This window comes from Coffea arabica, chromosome 7e, assembly GCF_036785885.1.
Source record: "Coffea arabica cultivar ET-39 chromosome 7e, Coffea Arabica ET-39 HiFi, whole genome shotgun sequence".
Lineage (NCBI taxonomy): Eukaryota > Viridiplantae > Streptophyta > Magnoliopsida > Gentianales > Rubiaceae > Coffea > Coffea arabica.
The window spans coordinates 7544740-7569382 of NC_092323.1; the positions used below are offsets into that span (position 1 = coordinate 7544740).

A 24643-nucleotide genomic window follows, 5' to 3' on the forward strand; every position below is an offset into this window, starting at 1 on the left:
ATTAGCTTTTTGCACCTGGTCCAGGCTGCTGCTCCTTTTTCCTTGCCTCTTAAGAGATGCTTCTGATGCTGCAGTTTGGTTGCCTTCTGCAACAGGTAATTTCACTGTCAAATCAGCCTTGAAGAAGCTAGTTACTTCACGGGGTAAACTTCCACAGTTTGACATTCTGCGAGGTAAAAAAACACGTCCCCCCGCATGCCTCTATACTGTGGTTAGCTTGTAAGTGGCGACTAAGATTTCCAGGGATGGCTTGGCAGGCTGTGAATCAAAATCGAAATTGATAATTGGAAATTTTGAAATCGGAATTTTGGTATCAGAATTTTCGATCGAATTCGATTTCAAATTCATCAATTTTGAATTCGAATTTGTTAAATTCAAAGTTCGGTAAATTTCAATTTCATCGAATTCTTGAATTTGGTGATTCAAAATTCCTATTTTGATTTCAAATTCGTTTTCATATATATATATATATTAGTTGGCGGCTTGCAGATAGTGGTTGATACAGGCTGTTGTTTCTACTCTGCTGCACAGGAGTCACACGAGCATCTTTTTTTTTTATTTATTATTGTTCATATTTTACCCACATCTGGGAGTTTATCTTGAGCAGGTGTTCAGGATTGAAAAGTGCATGGGATAGAGATAGGCCTGTCAACGGGCGGGTTTGGGCCAAAATTCATTATTTCGAACTCGGACCCGGCATATTAAATTGGATCCGGATTCTACCCGTTTACCCGACGGGCCTTCTACTCTATGTTCCGGATCCGAGTCCGGGTCTACCCGAAAAAAAATTATGAAAATTTCTAATTTCTAATAAAAATGAGAAAAAAATATATTTGTACACTGATTTCTAACTAATACAAAAAAAATCAAATAAGAAAAAAAATCAAATTAACTTTACTCAAATATATCACCCTAATCAAATTATATTGATAAATATACATATTTTAAATTATTAATCCATTTATATCCGGATCCGGGTCTAATACGGATCGGAATACTATATTCCGTATCCGACTCATTTTTTTGTTTGACAAAATGGATCCGGATTCGGATCCAGGTAACGGAATTAAATCCCTATTCATACCCGCAATAATTTCACGGATTTGAGCCGGGTCCGAGTTTAGATCCGGACCGTTGACAGGCCTAGATAGAGAATTGAGGGTGGATGATCCTGAACTACCCAAATTCATCCTTTGAATGTAAGGTTATCGTTCAACCTTAGCAAATATACACAACCGGAATGTAAGGTAACTCCACAACCATACCAAAAGGCAATTGTTCACTTCCGGTTACCAGGATAGCATTTAATGCAACAATTCACCATATTTGGAGAAGCACAACTATATATGACTCTATGAGTCAGCTCCAAAGAAAGCTGCTGTCACAAGAAGCTGTTTGCAGTCAGTTAGGACCTCGGGCCGTCTGGAGACAACCAGTTGCTTTCATCTTCTCAAGGCACGCGGATACGTGTTCTTTGATTGTGATTGGGCTTAAATGATTGAGGCATTAACAATTGTAACACCAATATGCCATCACCAACCACCCCAAAAACTGACGAGAGAATTGTGGTCCAACCCAATTGGATGTCTTCGTGATAAAGGTCAAATAAGAGTAAATGTAAAGTAGATAAGTCTCAATTAATAAATAAAAAAAAAAGAATTATGGTCCAATCCAACGATGAACTACCTGTTTGTCTTTCTCCGTCAACTTGCAAGAAATCACCGTCCAATTTGATTTCTACCTACTTGAGTACGGATTCTAGCTAGGACTGTCAATGGGGTGGGCCAGTCCGAGCTCGGCCCGATAGAAAGCCCGATGAATCCGATCATTTAGTGAATCGATCTGAATCTGAGCCTAAAAATTAGGCCCGAATTAAATGTGAGCCGAGTTTGAGCCTTATTAGGCTCAAACCCGATATAGGCCCGGCGCTTTAATTACCTATATATATAATATTTATATTTTGATATTATGTATAATTATATATCCAAATATATTATTACTAAATACTAAATATATACATAAATTACAAAACACAAAAATACATCTAAAAACTCTTTCATGAGCTTTCTTGAGAGCCAATATTGGTAATGCATAACTAAATCTCTAATTTTTCTTATTGGTTGAGTAAATTTTTGTATTGGCATAATATTGGTTGATTTTTTTTTGGTCTGCAAACACAAAAATCATCAAGCATATTTGGATTTAAATCACAAGATTATAAAAAAAGTTTCAACTTTTAAAGATGTATTTGCTTATGATCGCATGTTTTATTACTATTTTTCATGCATTTTAAATGGATTAAATATAAATATTGTTGAAAAATTTTTGGTTTATATACGTTTTAAGAACTATTATTTGTTCATGTTTAATTTTAATATTATAGTCTTGTAAATGTTAAATTAGTTTTACAACTTAATAGTTATAGTAATTATATTAAGAAAATTAAGGAGTAATAAGTGAACTTGGGTTAAACCCGATTAAGGCTCACAACCCGAATATTATGTGAGTTGAATATGAGTTTCACATTTACGAACTCGAAATTCATAACCCGAAACCCGAAAATGATTCAAATTAAATGAGCTGAACTTGAACTCATTAAAGCCCGGCTCATTAGGCCCGATTGACAAGGCCTAATTCTAGCAGACTCAAATAATGGGCCCAAATCTGTCACACGGAAACGCAGACCCCCGTTCGATTTCGGACAACGTCGCCATTCCTCAACTAATTAAGCAAACAAAACAGAATGAATCATCAAACAACTACTACTCCATTTTGTTAGGACTCGGGGCACGGACGGTTGCAGGTGCAACCGTCCCAGGCGGTTTTGGTCATTATCAACTGCGCGTAACTTTCTTTGTACATCGCGTAACTTTTTTTTCACAGGATGTATTTTCACAACAGATAGTGGTGGGCCCCACACTTGGCGCGAAAAATCGAGTTACATGGTGTAATCTCAGCCTCACAAAATTTTGAGGGCAAATCTTGGCCCTTAACCGTGCAGGGACGGTCATACTGATGACCGTCCCTGCCCCAAATCCATTTTGTTACCACTACGTTACAAAATCACCTTATAACGCTTTTCCACTAGTAATGCTAGGGGGGCGAGGCCGCGGGGGTTGGGGGAGGGGTGGCAATGGGGCGGGGGACACCACCCCCAACCCCCACCCCATTGCATTTTAATTCCCCCCGCCCTCGCCCCATCCCCCACCCCGACCCGCTTCCCCCGTGAGGGCATCCGTGAAATTAAAAAAATTTTATTATATAATTTTATTATAATTAAATTTGAGTAAATAATCAAGTAATAAAATATCAACACATCATCAAATTATTATTCATCGTAATTTCACAATTGAAACTCATAAAAATAATTAAACAAAGGTTATTTGAATACATTCTAATATGATAAAACAAATATAACTAAAATAATCAACTTTTCACTTTTGATATAAATGCAATCACTAAATTATTATTGTATTTTTTTTTAGAAAAAAGTGTTATTCTATTAAGTGTAATTAGGAATTTAACATAAATGTATTAATAAATTTAGGATAAATAATTAATAATTTTTATTAATAGACATGTATAATTAGTAGTGTAATTGATAATATCAGTATATATATATATATAATTATGTACATATATATATATTTCAAACAGGTGGCTAGGCGGGGGTATAAAGAGGGGGAAAAAATTCCCCCCCCACCCCCGCCTCAATGACCCCCGCGGGGGTGCCCGCCCCGTTGTCATCCCTAAGTAATGCCTAAGGTTCTTTTTTATTTTTTGTCAAAAATTCGACTACATCCTTCATGCTGATTGGAAAGAGTAATTACCAGTAGCTAGTTGTGGGGAGACAAGTTAAATCCTTTTCTACTCCGACTTGTATATAATATAATTACAAAGGCCAATTTTAGAGTGAACTAATTAAACTCAACATCCCCCTTTGCCGCTTTATTTACGCTTATGTTTGAATTCTACAAATTTTATCTAAAATGATTCTCATCATTTCTCACAATACTACTATCTTTGCATTATTACCTTTTTTGTTTGGATTATCTATACGCTGGTAGTACCCTTTGCATTTTTATATGGAGAGAATTTGCAAGGACCTTTTTTTTTAAAAAAAAAAAGAAAAGAAAAAAAAGGAGCAATATTGCAAGGACTCTATAGCCTAGGTAGAAAACTTGTATTACTTGTCTGTACACTGTAGAGTAAATTACATTCTAATGAAGTGACGCGTCCTTTTTATGACCAAATATCAAAATAGGATTAATTTCAATTTGCATCCTCAATTAATTCTATATTGTACTTGGCTCCCAAAACCTTAGACTTTTATTCTTTACTGCCTTCAACATTTTTTTTTATTTTTGCAACCCACTACACTTATCTAAATTAGAGAAAAATTCATTAGGTAAATGATTGGCAACATGACTCATTCAACCCATACCATTCTTTTGCCTTCATGTTTGGGAGGAAATGTGCTAATAAAGTCTTTTTTTTAAGCAAAAAAATACACTAGTAAAACCCTTTAAAAAAAATACCCTTTTCCAAATTATTTTTAATTCCAACAAAAGCTATTAGTACTCTATTTTTTGGATCAGAGGGAGAGAGAGATAGAGTTGGGTTTAATTTTGCTAACTAAAGGGAAAAAAAGTGCTTTATTAGCTTTAGATGAATAAAACAAATGTACAATAAGTACCTTTCGGTGATATAAAAGAACATGTTAGGGACAAAATCATAATAGGGGTCAGAAGGACTTTCTACTCATCTGACTAAAATCTGTTTCAATTTGTCAAAATTTAATTTATTGTAACAAATTGAAAATAAATTATAAATTAAAGATAATAAGTCGTATAATCGAAAATTTGTAACACAAAGTGCAACACTGAAAATAGTTGAGGAGTGAAAAGCACAATAAATATTAATTACCATAAAAAAAAATACTATGCAATGTCAAGGTCTGACGTGTTCGTGCTGGACCATTCGTTCATGCCTATAAATCACGCGCCCACCTTCGTCGAGTAAATTGCTCTTGATTGTCCATGATTGAAATCTAGCTTCCAGAGGTTAATCGTACTCTGGCAACTTTGCGTAAGGCAGAGTTTGGTTTTCTGCTTATCCAACTAGGCGGCCTTTCCTAATTTCTCTCCACCTGACTCCTCGGCCCTATGACTCTGCATCTCTTTCCGTCTCTCTGTTCATGAAACTTCGTAAGAAACTCTACTTCTTGAAAGCTGAATCTCTTAATTTTGAAATATTTGCTGTTGTCTCTGAATTTTTAGCGTGAGGCCTGGAGAAGAAGGTACGAATCAAGTTTGGTTGCATTTGTGTTGTTAGTCATTTCTGTTCTATATTGCTGTTTTCATCAGAACCAGAAGATTTAGCACGCCCGTTACTGTAAAATTTCAATCTTGAGTAGAATTCTAATCAGTTGTTGACGGGACAGTCTTCGATAAATTTTTGGGAAGTTTTTTCTATTAAAGATGGTATTTTTAGATGGAGAAAGTGAAACAAAGATGAGGTCCAAAGAACAATATATTTTTCTTAGTGCAGTGCTACCGCTGTTGAAACTCCTTTGTCTTACAATTTTTGGGTTAATTCTTGCCCATCCCAAAACACAATTTATTCCAAAGGCTACATTCAAACTTCTAAGTAAGCTTGTTTTTGCTTTGTTTTTGCCTTGTGCTATATTCATTCAGCTGGGAGAATCGATTACTTTCAAGAATTTCACGCTATGGTGGTTTATACCTGTAAATGTGCTTATTAGTACTGCCATTGGTTGTGTTTTGGGGTTCTTGGTGGCAATCATTTGCAGGCCGCCTCCGGAATTTTTTAGATTCACCGTAATTGTGACAGCATTTGGGAACACGGGCAATCTGCCACTTGCTATTGTTGGATCGGTATGCCATAGTTCCAGTAATCCGTTTGGTCAAGAATGCCAAAGGACAGGAGTGGCTTATGTATCTTTGGCCCAATGGGTGTCAGCGCTTCTTGTTTGTACCCTTGTTTACCACATGATGGAGCCCCCAGTGGATTATTATGAGGTTGTTGAGGATGAGCAGGGCGAGATTCAGGAACACGTGTCTACCAATGATCTTAGCAGGCCGCTTCTTGTGGAAGCTGAGTGGCCTGGAATGGAAGAGAATGAAACCGAGCACTGCAAAACACCATTTATTGCCAGGGTTTTTACAAGTGTTTCGAGCATTTCAGAAAGTAATCTTCCTAATCCTGATTCTCTGGAGGAGGGAGAACCCAGGAGTCCAGAATCTATTAGATGTTTGGCAGAGCCAAGGATGGTTAGGAGAATAAGAATTGTTGCTGAACAAACTCCAGTGCGCCAAATTCTTCAGCCACCGATGATTGCTACAATCTTGGCTTTTATTATTGGAATGGTTCCACCCATAAAATCTGTTGTTTATGGTGATGATGCCCCACTTAATTTTATGACAGATAGTTTAGAAATGATGGCTGCACCACTGGTGCCTGCAGTGATCTTGGGTATTGGAGCTATGCTTGCAGAGGGTACAGATAACAATGAATCTAGGCTTGGGATTCGAACAACTGTTGGCATCATTGTTGCAAGACTATTAGTACTTCCGTTGATTGGGATTGGGGTAGTTTATCTGGCTGGTAAAGCGAACTTTGTTATCCATGGGGATCAAATGTACATATTTGTGCTTCTATTGCAGTACACAACACCAAGTGCCATCTTATTTGGAGCAGTTGCTAGCTTGAGGGGATATGCTGTTAGTGAAGCTTCGGCAGTACTCTTCTGGCAACACATTGTTGCTCTGTTTTCAATTTCGTTATACATCATATTGTACTTCAAACTATTACTTTATAATGTTGAAGTATAATATGAACCTTTCTGCTTTATGCATTGTGAGCCTTTGCGCAAAGCAGCTTTGAATATTTGATATGTTGTTGTGGCTGAATTTGTTGCAAACTGTTGTGGTTCTTGTATTGATTACTCATCTAAAAAGCTTCATATCGAGGAGCTGAAAGAAATGTTTTACTATAGAACCAATTAGTGAAAACATATGTCTGACCATTTGCTTTCTGTGTTCTCTCCTCATTCATGCCACTTTTCAATCTAATGCTCTCTCCCTATTGTCTGAAACTTAATCTGTTCGATATTTGAATTTACCATCAAAATGGTCTTATTGATGAATGCATTTTACACTTTTGCACTAGTTGCGAATAACCTAATGATTGCGGGTATGAACTTTGGCCCTTGGGTTTGACATCAGAAAGTAACTGAGAGAAGCAGTTTGTAGAGACCTATGCTTGCCGAAGTGGTGAACCTTCTCCTTAGGAAGTATTCTCTAGTAGGTGGTGAAACTTTCCTAAAACCCCTTGAAATTTAATCTGTCTTGGGATTAGAATTAGTTAACAGAGGATAAGAACACCAGTTAAGTTGGTTGTCCTGTTTCTGAAGCCGAGGGGGGATCGAGGAAAACGTTGTGACTTCTAGGCCTCTGCATTGTTTCTCACTTATAGACCAAAAGAAGACTGGCTATACAATTTATCACTCTTTGAATAATAGGGGATGGACATATAATTCTGCACCACAATCTTGCAAGCTAGCATCTAGGTAGGTAGTGAAGTTTGTTTTAGATTGGAAGAAAAGCACTCATCTAATCTGCTACACTGATTTCGTGTGAATGTGAGTGCTGCTGTGCATCTCCGCTCTTCTGGGTGCAAGTGGCTAGCAAGGGAGGAGCTTGTTACCCTGTTGTTCAAGTTGCAACCTCCAGCCTTAATACTTGCTACCGTGCAGCATAGCATTGATGCTGGCACTGCTTATTTGGGCTGATTGCCTACATTCTTGTGCACATTTTATTCTGTCTTGGATTCGATCGTAAACCACAAGTTTTGATGAAATGGCCAGAGGATCATTTATCTTCATCTATATCATGGCTTTGAAAAATAGACACCCACACTTATTTCTTCACTCATGATGTCATCGTTTTTGTGGGGGGGGGGGGGGGGGGGGGGGCGGACTTTTTCAAACTCATAATTGTTCCACTACACAGTTATCGCTACAACGTTGTTGTTTATGATAGTTCTCATTCATGATGTTTGTTGGCCAAACTTTTATTTATTTATTTATTTTTTCCTGGAGGACAACTTAGATAGTAGGCCAGATAACGTACGTTAGTCATTTTGTCTAGAGAGAAAGAAGACAAGACCTCATAATGATGTCAAAAAAAAAAAATCACAAAATCTATTTTCTTCTAAGCCAATTCTGATATGAGAAAAATAAAAAGATTTCATTCACTTGTCAAACCGGCAAAAGTCGGCGGCCCAAACCACAGCCTGTCTAGTTATGGTCTAATAATATCCTCGGATCGAACCTCGGATTTTTTTTTTTCCCTAATTTCTTCCCGCACTTCACGCACAGTCATGGTGTTCATCAAAACGCCCGATAACCAAACCCTAACCATCAATCTCAACCCCTGCGCCACCACCCTCAAAACCCTAACCAGTGAAATCCAACGCCAGCTCCACCTTCCAGTGCCCCTCCAACGCCTCTACCTCTCCCCTCGCCTTATTTCAAGACCCCAAGACGACGGCGTTCTACTCTCTCTCCTCGGCGTTTCTCCCTTTTCAACACTCACCTTACACGTCCCTCTACTCGGCGGCGTGCAACCCCCCGCGGTGCCGAAGAACCGTCTTGACTTCCTGAACACGAAACCCCCTACTAATTATGTTGCCGGGCTGGGCCGTGGTGCCACGGGCTTCACCACCCGTTCTGATATCGGCCCGGCCCGTGCTGCCCCTGATTTACCCGATCGCTCCATTGGTGCCGGCTCTGGTGGAGCTGCTGGAGTCGGCCGGGGGCGAGGGAAAGGCGGGCCCGGCGAGGAAGAGGAGGAAGAGGAGAATGAAGAGAAGGGGTACGATGAGAATCAGAAGTTTGATGAGTTCGAAGGAAACGACGTTGGGCTGTTTGCTTCGGCTGAATATGACGACGAGGATAAGGAGGCCGATGCTATATGGGAGGCGATTGATAAGAGGATGGACTCGAGGAGGAAGGATAGGAGGGAAGCTAGGTTAAAGGAAGAAATCGAGAAATATCGAGCGTCGAACCCCAAGATTACTGAGCAATTTGCAGGGTTGAAGAGGAAACTGCACACGCTGTCAGCTGAAGAATGGGACAGCATACCGGAAATTGGGGATTATTCATTGAGAAATAAGAGGAAGAAGTTCGAGAGTTTCGTCCCGGTTCCGGATACCCTTTTGGAAAAGGCGAGGCAGGAGCAAGAGCACGTGACAGCGTTGGATCCCCGGACTCGGGCAGCTGGTGGGACAGAGACTCCATGGGGTCAGACCCCTGTTACGGATTTGACTGCCGTTGGTGAAGGGAGAGGTACTGTGTTGTCTCTCAAGTTAGATAGGCTTTCAGATTCTGTTACTGGGCAAACTGTTGTTGATCCAAAGGGTTATTTGACTGATTTGAAAAGTTTGAAGATTAATAGTGATGCTGATATAGCTGATATTAAGAAGGCTAGGCTGTTGCTGAGTTCTGTGATACATTCTAACCCTAAGCATCCGCCCGGTTGGATTGCTGCCGCGAGGTTGGAGGAGGTGGCTGGAAAGCTACAGGTTGCCAGGCAGCTTATTAAGAAGGGCTGCGAGGAGTGTCCCAAAAGTGAAGATATTTGGGTGGAGGCCTGTAGGTTGTCTAATCCGGAAGACGCGAAGGCAGTGATAGCAAGAGGAGTTAAGGCCAATCCAAATTCTGTTAAGTTGTGGTTGGAGGCTGCAAGGTTGGAGCATGATAATGTAAATAAGAGTAGGGTTTTAAGAAAGGGTCTTGAACATATTCCAGATTCTGTTAGGCTCTGGAAGGCAGTTGTGGAGCTTGCTAATGAAGAGGATGCGAGGCTTTTACTCCAGCGGGCTGTGGAGTGTTGCCCATTGCATGTGGAGTTGTGGCTTGCTCTTGCTAGGCTGGAAACTTATGACAACGCAAAGAAGGTACTTAATAAGGCCAGAGAGAAGCTTTCTAAAGAACCTGCTATATGGATTACTGCAGCCAAGTTGGAGGAAGCCAATGGTAATACTTCTATGGTTGGAAAGATCATAGAAAGGGGTATCAGGGCTTTACAGAGAGAAGGCTTGGAGATTGACAGAGAACTTTGGATGAAAGAGGCCGAGGCCGCTGAACGGGCTAATTCTGTTGTGACATGCCAAGCTATTATCCGTCATACCATCGGGATTGGGGTGGAGGAAGAAGATAGAAAGAGGACCTGGGTTGCTGATGCTGAAGAGTGCAAGAAGAGAGGTTCCATTGAAACAGCGAGGGCAATTTATGCTCATGCCCTCACTGTGTTTCTGACTAAGAAGAGTATATGGCTGAAAGCAGCACAGCTTGAAAAGAGCCACGGAACCAGGGAATCTCTTGATGCACTGTTGCGTAAGGCAGTCCAATATATACCACACGCTGAAGTTCTCTGGTTAATGGGGGCCAAGGAAAAGTGGCTTGCTGGTGATGTACCTGCAGCCCGTGCCATTCTTCAGGAAGCTTATGCTGCAATTCCTAATTCTGAGGAGATATGGCTCGCTGCTTTCAAACTTGAGTTTGAGAATCACGAGCCTGAGAGAGCACGGATGCTTCTAGCCAAAGCAAGAGAAAGGGGAGGCACAGAAAGAGTTTGGATGAAATCTGCAATCGTTGAGAGAGAGTTAGGGAACACAGAGGAGGAGAGGCGGCTGCTTGATGAAGGGCTCAAGAGCTTCCCTTCATTTTTCAAACTCTGGTTAATGCTAGGCCAGCTGGAGGAACGACTGGGTAATTTGGAGCAAGCAAAGGAAACGTACGAGTCAGGTCTTAAGCACTGTCCAAATTGTATTCCCCTCTGGCTCTCACTTGCTAATCTAGAGGAAAAGGTGAATGGTCTCAGTAAAGCTCGAGCTGTTTTAACAATGGCCAGGAAGAAGAATCCTCAGAATCCTGAACTGTGGCTTGCTGCAGTTCGGGCTGAAGCCCGGCATGGCAACAAGAAGGAAGCTGAAATATTGATGTCCAAGGCATTGCAAGAATGCCCCAATAGCGGCATTCTGTGGGCTGCAAACATTGAGATGGCTCCTCGGCCCCAAAAGAAGTCTAGGAGTTCCGATGCTTATAAAAAGTGTGAGCAGAATCCTCATGTCCTCGCTGCTGTGGCAAAGTTATTTTGGCATGAAAGGAAGGTTGACAAGGCTAGGAGTTATCTAAACAGGGCAGTTACTCTTGCTCCTGATATTGGTGACTTTTGGGCATTATACTACAAATTTGAACTTCAGCACGGGAATGAAGAGACTCAGAAAGATGTTATTAAGAGGTGTGTGGCCGCGGAACCAAAGCATGGCGAGAAATGGCAGGCCATATCAAAGGCAGTAGAAAATTCTCACCAGCCAACGGAAGCTATTTTAAAGAAGGTGGTTGTTTCATTGGGAAAGGAAGAAAACTCAGCTGAGAATAGCAAAGATTGAGGGGTGTTACATTGCTGATTTTTAGATGTTGTACTGCAAATTTGAACTTGAGCACGGTGAAGAGACTCAAAAGTAATGTTATAAGAGGGGACGTGTGTTGCAGCAGAACTAGAGCATGCTGAGAAATATGGCAAGCATATCAAAGCAATAGAATATTCTTATTACTTGGCAATAATAGCATGGCTTTGGCTATTCTAGAGACCGGTCGCGATCTTAATCATGTCTTTAAATTTGTGTAGTAGACTGTTTGGCCTAGATGAGATTTAATCTTGGGTGGGGAGGAGTTTCGACGGCGCTTTCTACGCTGGTAAATTCAGAGTGCGGATATTATACTGTCCTCCATATATATATCTTCATGAGTTGCTTTGCGAGGGATTTTTTCTTTTTTTTGGCAGGATGATTCATGTGGGCCACTCGCTGCGTGTGTTTTGTTGATTAATAATGCATATTTAAAGGTTGCGTTTTGTGCGTGCGCGATTGGGTTGAACCTGCAATGCATAGTCCAATTTGTTTCTACTCTACATCCATTGCGTTTAATGGCCGGCCCAATCGTTTGAGCTTCTTCAAATTATGATATTTATTTCCTTCAAATTATTGGGTAAATATTGCACTTTCATTCTGTAAGTGGTCAAAAAATGGTAATGTATTGATTAAAATGCGAAATGTATCTCCTTTGTTCGTATCAGGTATTAATCGCTAAAAAATAAATAGTCATAAATTGCGGTCTCTGCCATTTACACTTAAACAGTAACGTCATAAAAATTACATCCTCTTGATTAGTTTGCTGGCCCGGTATTGCCCCTTATTACAGTAAACTTTTCCTAATGGATGGTTCGATTTCACGCCATCATCATAATGCATTGGATAGATCGACGTGGTATCATTTGAATTCACTTACAGTCTACTTTCAGCTATGTCCTACCTAATGTGCACGAGTCAGAAGACGTAAATGCCTTGCATACTTATCTTTCCTAGAAAATTATCTCCCAATAATAGTTTCATAATATTTCAATTCAAAACAATACTAATGTAGATTAACCTTTCTACACTGATAGTACTGTGTTTGTTATCTCTGTATATAAGATTTAATCTACTAATATATGTACTTATATATATATATATATATATATATATATATATATATATACTTAATATTATTTAATGTTGAAATGCTAGTTGTACTTTGTTTTCTATTTATATATACTTAATAATATACAAATTAAAATGCTATATACTTATTAATATACTTAACAATATATATAGTTTAGGGTCAATATAATTTGGATATGATACATACAAATTAAATAGATATATAGTTTTGGGTCAATATAATTAATCTACTAGTAGTACTTTGTTTTCTATTTAGTGATTTCATAATTTAAGATTCATGAATAGTACTATTCCTGATTTTTTAAATTCATGACCAATAAATATTATTTTCTATATAATTTGTCCTTTTAGTTAGGATTACTAGGTAAAATATTCTTATAGAATTTTTTTCTTTTAGTAGGTTTGGTATTCTTTCCTCTTCATTTACTTTCACATTAATAGATTTCAAATCATATTTCTATGCCACTTAATCAATAACTCCCAAAATAGTTGACCATCAAGAAAGCCTCAAGGCTCCACTTACTTGGGGCGGGTGCGTAGATACAAAAAAAAAATTTCTATGCCACCTTTTACTTTTTAAATTCAAAAGATATAAAATAATATATAACAATTTAAAAAAATTAAAATTCAAAAAAAAATGAATGAAGAGTTAGAAGCAATTTGATTTAACCATCCTATATACATATAGATTGTTGCTCCATTAGCAATGATGGAGCCAAGGGGGGACAGAGGGGGGCCATGGCCCCCCCTAAGTTTTGAAAATTTTAATTCATAATATGTAAATATGTGTGTAAAGTAAAATTGGCCCCCCCTAAATTTTTATAATTTTAGTTTATATTATGAGAGTTGATATATATATATATATATATGAATTAGTCATCTTTGAATTAATTTTTTCTTCAAAAAAAGTTATTTATTTTTTATTTTACTAATTATTTAACTTTCAAAAATTAAACATATAATTTGATGTTCCATAGTAAATTGACCCAATGTGATGTATTAGAATAAAAAGACCCAATTCATAATTGTTAAAAGCAAGAACTAGTACGTCTAAGAATAGAACTTCAACATTTTGAGCTCGACATTCCAAATCATCCTGAATTGCAAGAATTATCTGGTATTCATGAGTTATGTCAAGGCTTGGTGAAGACAAGAAAATCAGTGATATTCTCTTATTGACAGATTGATTAGACTTGTTTTTACTCTTCTTGTATCAATTGCAACTACAAAGCAGGTATTTTCAATTATGAAAATAATCAAAACAAAGCTCCGAAACAAGATGGAAGATAATTTTTTGAATAATTGTCTAACTGTGTATATAGAAAAGGAAGTTGCTAAAAAATTTAGCAGTGATTCAAGTATAGATGAATTTAATTCTATGAAAGAGCGTAGAGCTCAATTTACTTCTAAGAAAAGATGTTGAAATTTCAAATTATGTTAACATAACTTTTATCTTTTTTCAATTGAAAATAGTTACATTTATATTACATGGTTTTATATATATATATATATATATATATATATATTGCCTAGGTGACATATTGGAGAGCATCTTCTCATAATGTGCAAATTGGATGGTTTGTGATGTTATAAAATATTTAATCAAAAGTTATCTTTTTTGTTAATTTTTGTTATGACTATACCGCATATTTATGAATAGACATACCTTTATAATTAAATTTAATATTTGATATTTTTAGATGTCATATATTTAAATAAAAAAAAATTATTTTGAACATAATATATTAAGATAATTTTATTAGGAAAAAATTTTGACCCCCCCAAAACAAAAATCCTGGCTCCGTCACTGCGCCTCGACTCAACTCACACAGACACACTTTACCACTGCCTGCAAAACCCACGAGAGAACCATCCATCGGAGAATCCGGGGAAATTGATCGAAGAGGGATCGTGGGAATCATCATGGGCTCTTTTGTAGTTAGAACTGCTCCTTTCTTGTAATCTAGCTAGCTCTTAGGCCTTTCCAACTTTCCAGCAAAATTCATGAAGTGCGCCGCCCATCAAAAGTGTACATATACCGATTGATTGTAGTATTCACTGTTTAGTGCCATGTATATGAAGGTAGGAGCCTGAAATATGAAAGTAATTTGGGAGTCTCCTAATGGAGTACAGCCTCAACCCACATCATCACCATAAAACTCCTCGTTATTGTCAGCAACTTTCTTAATTTGTTCTCTCACTTTTGTTCCTCATCTTTTTGCTTCTTCCAAATAATACACCGAATATTCAATAAGAAAGCAAGAGTAAAACACACAATGTCCATACTATAAAGCAAGGAATGACTAATTTGAAGAGGAAGACCTTTCTACTTTCGCAGAAATGCCAAACCATTCCCCTAAGCTTTCTCCCATCCCTTAATCCTACGGTTTATTCCTGTCTTGTCCGGTTTGCTCTGTTCTATAATGATGCATTTTTTCTTGCGTTTATATCATATTTGGTGATGGAACCTCATTAGTTCAATTTGGGTTTCATCATTAATGTTTTCTTTGTTGCAAAGAGCCCTCTTTTGGCTGTTGTCATGAGCATATTTGAAGTTGGGAGTATATTGCCTGAGCTCATTTAGCTTTTCTCCCATCTGGGTTTATCATTTCTCATTTAGCATTTGCTGTTTTTCTTTCTTTCTATTGCTGTTTGCGACATGGGTTCTGTTCTGTTTCCTTTTTCCTAGTCTCTCTCTTAGTTTTCATGGTGTAGCTTTGAACTTTTTAGTTTGGTGGACCACATTGATTTAATGCAGCTCATGGTATTTCCATTTGAATGCATAATGCCCATACTTCCGTCTTCCAAAAAGCATGACGCTCTACGTTTGTTATTATTATTTTTTTTTGGGCCCCTTGGTTTTAGTCATTTAATTACTCTGGTTTTTCATTCATTTCTTTATGCAGCATTGATTCCTTGAGCTGATTTTACAGAACTTTACTTGAGAAGGTGTTCTTGCGAGGAGGGCTTCCCTAATAGTGTATGCTTTTTTTCATCCAGAAGTTTCTAAAATTTTTCACAGAAATTGGTCGTATGGTATAAAGGATGGGGGACCATTTTGTGTTGCTAGTAGATCGGTTGCTAACTGAATCCACTCTTGAAGCTGCTATCCAGACTAATAACCGGTTGCAGCATCTGTCATCCGTTGCTAATGAAGATAATGTTGCTAAATTTTCTCCCCTTAGGATGGATACTGACGTAGGTACGTCATTACCAAAGAAATTGGTGGAATGCAGGATTTGCCATGATGAAGATGAAGAGTCATGCATGGAGGTCCCTTGTTCATGCTCTGGCAGCTTGAAGGTCAGTTAGTACAATCTTTTCAGAAGTTTGAGAGAGGTGCATGAAATTTCCGTAGCATTTTGACACTGTCTCACTCTTGAAGGGTTGGATCTAATAATGTAGTTAATAGATTCACTGTAAGAAACACGTCTAATTTTTGGTTGGAGGTGGTGGATATTTGGGATTCAGTTTTGATTATTTAAGCTTATAGATGTGTAATAAATAATTTGATTTATATGGCGTTTGGTAGTAGTTATAACCTGCTATTCTCATACTTATTATGAGCATGAGGATGGCAATGTGGCAATGCACATATTGGATTTTCTGGCCACATTGCTCGACTGTTTATTGGCCAAAAATATCTCTGGTTCTTAGTCAAATTCTTGGGACCAGAAATATCTGCATCTTCTCCAATGTGAAGCAAGCTTGCTTCTCCAGGCACCATGGTAATTTTACAATTGCCCAAGTTTAAAAAACTTAAGACTTTCAGCAAGTTCTTGGACAAATTCATAGTGCCTGTGGCCTATAAACACATTGCTGAAGCATACAAATTCTTCGTCTCCCTTTCTTGTCTTGTAGGTCCATGTCAATTAATATCCAACAGTCCTTTTTTTCTCCTATATCTATTGACATTTTGTTATACATATATATTTGCAGTACGCTCACCGCAGATGTGTACAAAAGTGGTGCAATGAGAAGGGGGATACCGTCTGTGAGATTTGCAGGAAGGTACTGATGTTCTTAGTTGCCTTCATTTGTTTGTCAGTAATCTACTTATCCTGTAAGCCAAAAAAAAAAAAAAAGAGAAAGAAAGAGGCTTTTATTAGCTATTAAAACTCAAGAGGATTTGAATTTAGCTTTATTTTCTTTAAATGCGAGATTGCAGAGTTTCAAGCCTGGTTACACAGCACCATCTCCATTGTCTCATTATGCTGGAATTGTGAGGAACTTCAGGTATCTCTTCTCGTTCTTGGAAGTAGATAGAACTCAAGTTTGGTTTTGTACTTCTACAATAATGAATAGCTAGGTTTTGTCCCCTGTATGTAACTGATAAATAAAGGAATTATCCCAAAAGTGGCTGGGAGATTTCCAGGAGGGGCCTCCCTAATACTGAATTTATAGCAATGGTTTCCGCGGATGGCAGTTTCCTTGATCCTGACTTTGATGAACATCCATCACCCAGTACAAGAAGTTTGATGTGCTGCCGCATAGTTGCCATAATTGTAAGCTCTCTCTCTCTCTCTCTCTTTCTCTCTCTCTAGTTTATTTTTTTCTTTACACGGCAAAGGCATGCTAGCTTTTCTTAGTGGTCAAATTTTATTGTAGATGATGCACCCTTTGTATACTTGGGGAAGGCACAAAGAATGGGTCTTTGATAAAGTTTTGAAGTTCAAAAGCATCAGTCCTTACTCGGGATGGTACTGGGCTGTAGTAGAAGTGTCTGCCATGTTGGCCCTTGCAAGTTGCAAAAGGCTAGATCAGTCTTAAACTTTATGTAGTTTGTTATTCCAACTTTAGCCAGTATTGCATGGAAGATCGATTCATTGCTATGACTCGTAGACAGCATTGATGCAATTTCGGTGTAATATAACAAGGATGAACTTCCTCTAGAAATTTTTGTGCCTCATAATAGATTTTCATCAAGCCAATTGAAATTCCCATGAATTTCAGCACTTTTGACCAAATTTATGGATTCTTTGTTATCTGATGCATATATCCATCTCTTGTTCACTTGGTGCAATAAGAAAAGTGTGAAGTTTGAAGTTGCGCAGTTGAGCTTGCAAATCATTCGTTGAATGTTATGCTATTAAACCTCAAACTCTCAATCTTTCATTGAATGTTATGCTATTAACCTCAAACTCTCACCGAGGTGCATCTAAAGTTGTTTTTAACCTGGTAGTGTTTTTCTTGATGATGTGCAGTTTATAGTCCTCCTGGTGCTACGGCATACATTACCCATCATTATTGGTGGTGCTGGGGAGTATTCACTGACACTGTTCATGGTGAGTTGTGTCATGTGTGGCACTTTTTTTTCTTTGAGAAAAACTAAAAGAATCAAACTCTTTTTAGCAGAATGATGCTTGGAGATTGTGTACTTGTTTTTTCAGTTAGTAATCTTGAGAACTATTGGGATTCTGTTGCCGATATATGTAATGGTGAAAGCATTTACTGCTGTCCAGCGTTGTCGACACCAACAGGTAGGTAAAGAGTTGGGACTTCCTCAGTTTTTCTTCAGTTGAATAAGCTCAATGGTCTTTTGTTCCTGCAGTTTTCTGTTTCTCCCTTCCAGTTGCTATGGAACTATATGATAGCAATACCACCTTCGATGTACTGCATATATAGTAGGCATTCCTGCCTCCCTTAAAAGTTCATATTGTGTTGGAGTTGAAGACACTAACATCCATATTTCTGAAAATAGTATCTTCTGAAACATAAAGCATGTGTTATGTTTTGAAGTTGATGACCCAAATGACCTAAATAAATGACCCATTCAACTTTAGTTCCATCTTATGCTCTCAAGTGACGGAGGCATCATGTAAAAGTGCGGTTCATTGCCAGCATTGCTAATTTGGTGTTTATTGGCTTTCTATTCCGTTGCTAGGCTTCTCGAAACTCCCCCCTTCCCACATCAAATGAGGAAAATGGATTACCAATACACCAGCCACCCCGGCATCTCACTCACATGTGGTAAATGCGGCTATTGATAATTGGAGGGCATTACCTCTTAGCAACAGTTGGACGGCACCAAACATTGAAAGAAAGTCTTTCCTGTTAGAGGTGCTATGTCCGTCCTGTGATCTAGCAATTTGTTGGCATTGACATGGTTTTATGGAAAGCCAGTCTGGTTACTGGCTTAATGCACATTCCTTCCTCTTGGAAGGCGCTAGGACTGAACATTGAAGATTGCGAGGCATAAGCTCAGAATGTAGCTCAAATTGTACATATTGTAGCACCAGCTCGAGTCTGATTCAGATATTCCACCTTTCAAATTCTCTCTGGAAACGCTTCAAAACATTCTCGTGTCTAACAACAATATAGCAATGCAAATGCGATGCTCCACCATTTTCATAGTGAAGTTTGAGGGATCCAAATTGACTGTAATGATCAGTTATTCAGTAGCTGGAAAAGGCGGAGAGGAAAGCGACCATTTTGCCACGATATATAACCATGGAAAAGTCCGGTTTCAATTTACTTAAACTGCAGCCTTTATTCTGCCCCCTCGCCAGTCGCCACCCCCAAGGGGTTGTTATGCACTTCAGGCGCATTTAGTTTCGTGGAATGCATTTGCTTACTATTTCAATTGGCAGTGAAAAATAATGCAGCATATCAATGGTTTCGCCAAGCGACTGGAATATACCCAAATTCAACTCCAAAGTATAAAATACAAACGCCAACTAATTGAAGCATCAAGATCAACATGTCCAGAAACTTCCATTCAGTACAAATTCTTATTGGAAGGAGTAGACCAGTTCATTCTAGCTTGCCACATCGCACATGATGTACAAAATACCAAGTGCCGGTGAAAAGCTGCATGTTCACGCGTAATTTCAACCTGATTACACACCACATATACAGCCAAACCCTCCCCAAAATTTATGAAGTGTTCATAGCGTTACCCGTGCCATGACATTCGGATTACCGACGAACCTAAATTAGCCTATAGGATAAAAATTGTAGGCAAAGCAATAAAGCAAATTTCCCGATTACATAAATAGCTAGTGATACAAAAAAGAGATTTTGGCAGCTGGCAGATAATAAACCAGTTTTAATATCTGAGACATCGTTCAGATGACAAGATCTCAGAAGTAGCAGGACATACGGCAAATAACAACCAACAAGAAACAAGACTCTAAGCTTATTCCACAAAAGCAGCAGGTAAAGTACCCATACGCTAGACCTACAAGCAACACTTGCTAGGAGGACACAGTAATAAAACACCACCATCACACTGCAAGTACCATTGCAAGTGCCAATAAGCAACGCGCTAAAGGTATCACCAAGTGTCAATAACATCATTCTTCTTCACTTTCGGACTCAGCACTCTGGAGCCAATCAATAAAAGGTCTGGAATTCTTCCAAATCGCTGAATCTTTGTTTCTCCCAGCCCGACCTTCCTGGAACCACTGCACTATATACTCTTCCTCCAACACATCAGCATCATATAATGCCTTCAAGACCAGAGCCACCTCCTTTACTGCAGCAGAGTTTGACTTCATGCAAAATTGCTCTAATGCACGAAGCAGCAGCAACTGTGAGGACTCATCCTGGGCAACAGCTGCAGCAAAATAGCTTTTCTTTTTGACAACCTCCTTTGCAAAACCTTTTTCAACACCATCAAGAAGCGCCTCACAGAGAGCCGTCATCACTTCCTGAGCTGAACCAGAAAGCAATGATAAGGAGGGGTGGAGTTGGTTTGCTGCAACTCCCTTCTTTAGAAGGGCTTTCACCTCCTGAACAAGTCTTTCATGGATATTATTTCCATTCTCAGTAGTTGCAAGTTCCTCAGACAGTGGCGAAGTACTTTTAGGACTCCCACGTGCTTTATCAGAAGCTTTGGGCTTCTTCTCTTTTTCATCGGTGGACAGCATAACCATATCAGCAGTTACAGTATTCAGTTGTTCCTGAATGCGCTGGCGAGCTGCTTCTAGTGACGTGTCTGTTTGCCACTGGACATCATCATCATCCTCCTCCTCATCCTTCTCAACAGTGCGGCCTCTGGGTGGTGAACCATGGTCCTCGTCAGAACCACCTGCTTTCTTTTTGGAAGAACTGGTTTTCACTGGTCCATCCTTAGAAGCAGTCTTCTTCTTCACGTCTTTCTTCAGCTTTTTCAGTTCCTCATCAGCTGCCTCACCTTCCTTCAACCGCTCCTTCTCAGCCCTCCGAAGTGCCTTCTTGTCCTTGGATCCCTTTTTTGTCTCAGGTGGATTCTTCAGAATAAAGGTAGTAAGCTTGTCCCTCATGTCCACATCTGAGACAAATCCACAAGCAGCGCATTTAAGTTGGATCATCTGAGTTTTGGTGATTATAATCTCAGTTTCAGGATTCCCACATCCATAGCATTGAACATATTTCTTAATGAAAATTTCAAGAAGGCCAGCTAGTTTGGCAGTATCATGAGCTCCATTGACATGTGAAGTTCCATTTTTCTCATCAAACTTGGACTGAGCTCCAAGCTCTGTACCGAAATATTTCGTTGTGTAGGAAGCTGGCCTGGCCAAAGCTTTGGCAATCTCAACCATGTTAACAATATTAGTCTTGATGCCATTCCCACGGCCCTCTATCTTTGTGATCATTTTGGGCATCTTATACCGGTAGAAGGCATCGTCACTGTTGCTGGCACCAATATTCTGCAAGGCCATTTTTCTTCAGATCAAGATAATGAAATTTGACCTTGTTATCACAGGAAGGAGCTACAGGATTTCAAAATGTATGCGTCTTCCAAGGATTTTTCAACACACCAAGATTGATCCTCTAGAACAAGGGAACCTTGCGCTCTGCTGCAATCATACAACTCAGTGTGAAATGACCAGAGATGCATGCAGTCAACCCTTTCAAGAAAATCTCTACTCTTTTTCCTTGACGTAGGACAATACTCGCCAAGCAACCCAATTGATCCCAGATAGTAAACGGCTTCTTCGGACATAAAAGAAATTTTACTTTGACAAACCTCAAACTTGGATATCAGCAGTGCGTAGATGGAACTATAAGCTTCATGAACAAACAAGTATAATGTTAGTTACATCAGAAAATCTGTATAATGGGCAACAATGCAAAATAAGGAGACACACACAAAGCTAATAACAATGTATCTATGAACATTCAAAACGCTTCAAATAAAATCAGATGCATTCTATATTATTTAGCAATGGCAAGATAAATTAGAACATATATTCTCTACCGCCCTCCAAAATGTGAACAATGACCTAAGAGAAATAAAAAAAAGGAGCATCCTGAGCAATTCCTTATGGAAACAATAAAGAAATTTCAAGTTGATGGTAAAAAAGCAGAAGACAAATATAAAAAAGGTGCAACGAACAAGAAGAAAAGCAAACAGCGTACACAAAACAAATGCCCACGAAAGCTTAGCAAAAGAAAAAAAAAGTGAGACATTAATTACAAAAAAAAATCTCAAACTCTAAAGATTTATTTCTTAATCTTCCCATGTTTAGTAAAGTAAACATGTCCTGCCTGCAATGGAGATCAGAAACAACGCCGTGCCATGGAGGCTTGAATACCATTCACAGTCAAAAGCGATTGAATTGTTAATTTTTTTAAATTAACGCCACCGGCAAACCATCCTCATCAATTACTAAGACCCTAAAATACTAATGAAGCTAAGAAAACCCCGAAAATTCGATCACCAAGCTCTTGTTAGATCCACGACTATTTAATCAACAAAAGATCACCAAAAACAATTATATTAAACATGGATCCACGAAAAGAGCTACGGAAACGCATCGGTTCACAAAAAATAAGTTCCTAGTTTCCTAAATCGATCAATAAAGCTGAGATCCAGATATTCAAAAGAACTTAAATAAAAAATCATTCATACCCAAACAAAATTGAACAAAATTTTAATATATACGATCGACAGCTGTAGCGGAGGGGCGAGGGCTTACCGATTCGTAGAAAATCCCTTGCTTCCCGAAGCGGTTTCGAGAAATGGAAGGTTGCAGAGAAATTAGCAGGTTTGGGCAGAGCTAAAACGAGAATCGGATAATTTAGGTTGAGAAAAGGAGAGCTAGGGTTTTATATATATAGCGGCGAGAGAGAGGCTGAGGATCGAAGAAGAATAGGCAAAAGCAGATATGTGGCGGCCAAGATACGGGAGGGTTGCTTCTATTTCTAGGGTTGGAATAATTATTCTCGCTGAATTGCACACTCCTCCCCTGATATTTTGTCTAAATTATTCTCGAACTCCCTCGGTTTGCAAAAATCACATAGATGGCCTTTGGCCTAACAAAATTTTGTAATATTAATAAACCAAATTACTCTCACAAAAGAAAGGTCAAAAAATTTGTATCATAAATTCATAATACTTGATGTAGAATGAGGTCAAAAATTTTGTATCATAGTTAAATCATCCTTCAATCAAGAGTGCGTTTGGATAGAAAATTATTCATATAATAAATATAATACGGTATCATTTTTTATGTAATTAAGTGAGATAAAATTATGATTGAACAACATAAATATCTAATTATAAAACATGTTCATGATTTAATGAAAATTTATCAAAAAACTGGCTATTCAAACAAACTTTTTTTTTTTTTTGTGAAAGCACAAAATTCACAAGAAAAAACAAAAATTAATTGCAGGATTATAATAATTGTAGTGAGTTCTTTTTTTTTATCACCTCATTTTTCTTTTTCCCTCTCTCAAGATCAAAATCCCTCTTAGCCAATTAAATTTTTCCAAAGTGCCATACTAGTAGTTTATACAAAACAAAGAGAAGGCAAATGTAAATAGTAAATAGTCATAAATTTTTGTTGCTCTTTGTTTGTTGGCTAATGATTGGGAATAAGAGTATTATTCGTGTTCCCATTTTTATTAATGACACTCTCATTATCATTTTAATTATATAACATTTATTTATTAAATTATATTATAAAACAAAAAATAAAAATCCAAATAACAAAAAATACGTATGCATGCAACATTTGTCCAATTCCTGCATTACGAGAAGCTTCCGAGTCTCAAATCTCAATCCTAAAGTCTCCAACATTTGTTTTGTTTGCCGCATTAATCAAAGTTCCCTTTCTTTAGTTTTTGTTTTTGATAATATCAAAGTTCGCTTATTTTGCTGACGGCTTTTACGGCTGACGTCCATTAAGTTGTGGACGCAAATGATGCCGCGTGGGGCTTTCATCTTCGGAAATTGCGAAACACTAAAAGCAACCTGGGCTTCAGTATTACCTCCTTTGTGGTACAACTCTTTATTTGGGCCTCTCTGGTGACGGGTGTTTTCTTTTTGGGAAGCTCTCAAGCTGACGGATGGTTTTTTTTTTTTCACTCAACTGGGCTGACTAATTTTATTTTTTGGTCAAAATTTTAAGAGGGTTGCCAAATTTTGTTAACGCCTTGATTCATGAACTCATGGCCCAATTATGAAAGCCTTAATCAAACCGTCTTTGAGGTAAATTTTTTTTTTTTTTTTATATTATTTCTGGGGCAACAAGTGAAACAGACAAGAAAATGAAGTTCCTGTCATAAGGTGTTATGACCTTTTTACGCTGAAAAGGAGAGAAAAAAAAAGAGGTAAAGGTGTAAGGTTTTATATGTAAAATTAATATAATTTGACCCTTTTTTTGGTAGAAAAATGCATAGGCATTAAAATATGCCCAGAGTTTTGGCATGTTCGAGGGCATGAAGCCAGGAACAGAACCAATTCCAAAGACAAAAAAAAAATCCTTATTTTTTCTTATGTTTACTTAAGGTTCTGGGGAAGCGTCGAGTTAATGATAAGATATGATAAATTGTAAATAAAAGATCATGAATTTAAAATCTTTCATTTATTCAAAAAAAAAAAAAAAAAAGGTTCTGTAAGTAGAAAAAAGAAAACATGTTCCTATTTTAGTCTATTTCTTAACCAGAAAAAGGTGCTCTTGAGTATGTCTGTCCTTAAAAAGCTTTCGAATGATACTATGGTAGCCAACTCATCAAGGCCTGAACAGTCCAAAGCTCCTCCGCGGGAAAAAGTTAGAATAAAACTTAGAGAGAACGGGTACAAAGGACCAAATCAAAGTACGGAAGAGTACTGCAATTGCAG

General features: G+C 38.1%; 4 protein-coding genes across 10 annotated transcripts; 3 read left to right on the forward strand and 1 right to left on the reverse strand.

Moving 5' to 3' along the window:
- The first annotated feature begins 5031 nt into the window (after positions 1 to 5031).
- Positions 5032 to 7057, forward strand: LOC113702230 (protein PIN-LIKES 2-like). Its single transcript, XM_027223333.2, has one exon. The coding sequence runs from the start codon at positions 5481 to 5483 to the stop codon at positions 6852 to 6854; it is 1374 nt and encodes a 457-aa protein (XP_027079134.1). The 5' UTR covers positions 5032 to 5480; the 3' UTR covers positions 6855 to 7057.
- A 1150-nt stretch (positions 7058 to 8207) lies between these two features.
- Positions 8208 to 11942, forward strand: LOC113702022 (protein STABILIZED1-like). Its single transcript, XM_027222959.2, has one exon. It carries the CDS (start codon positions 8251 to 8253, stop codon positions 11476 to 11478), a length of 3228 nt encoding a protein of 1075 aa, XP_027078760.2. The 5' UTR covers positions 8208 to 8250; the 3' UTR covers positions 11479 to 11942.
- A 2433-nt stretch (positions 11943 to 14375) lies between these two features.
- LOC113701331 (uncharacterized) lies at positions 14376 to 18946 on the forward strand. Of its 7 annotated transcripts, XM_027221931.2 has the most exons (10): positions 14376 to 14670; positions 15495 to 15568; positions 15774 to 15891; positions 16528 to 16599; positions 16757 to 16824; positions 16931 to 17093; positions 17793 to 17873; positions 17979 to 18068; positions 18140 to 18212; positions 18473 to 18946. In XM_027221931.2, exons 3-10 carry the CDS (start codon positions 15775 to 15777, stop codon positions 18505 to 18507), a joined length of 699 nt encoding a protein of 232 aa, XP_027077732.2. In that variant the 5' UTR covers positions 14376 to 14670; positions 15495 to 15568; position 15774; the 3' UTR covers positions 18508 to 18946. The 7 variants fall into 7 exon arrangements, with proteins under 7 accessions (XP_027077732.2, XP_027077729.2, XP_027077721.2 ...); XM_027221928.2 differs by having other exon boundaries at positions 14376 to 15568; XM_027221920.2 differs by having other exon boundaries at positions 15495 to 15891.
- A 611-nt stretch (positions 18947 to 19557) lies between these two features.
- On the reverse strand, positions 19558 to 22711 carry LOC113701595 (eukaryotic translation initiation factor 5-like). Its single transcript, XM_027222326.2, has 2 exons — positions 22494 to 22711; positions 19558 to 21582 (listed from the first exon to the last, which is right to left on the reverse strand). The coding sequence occupies exon 2, from the start codon at positions 21231 to 21233 to the stop codon at positions 19884 to 19886; it is 1350 nt and encodes a 449-aa protein (XP_027078127.1). The 5' UTR covers positions 21234 to 21582; positions 22494 to 22711; the 3' UTR covers positions 19558 to 19883.
- Positions 22712 to 24643: the final 1932 nt, after the last annotated feature.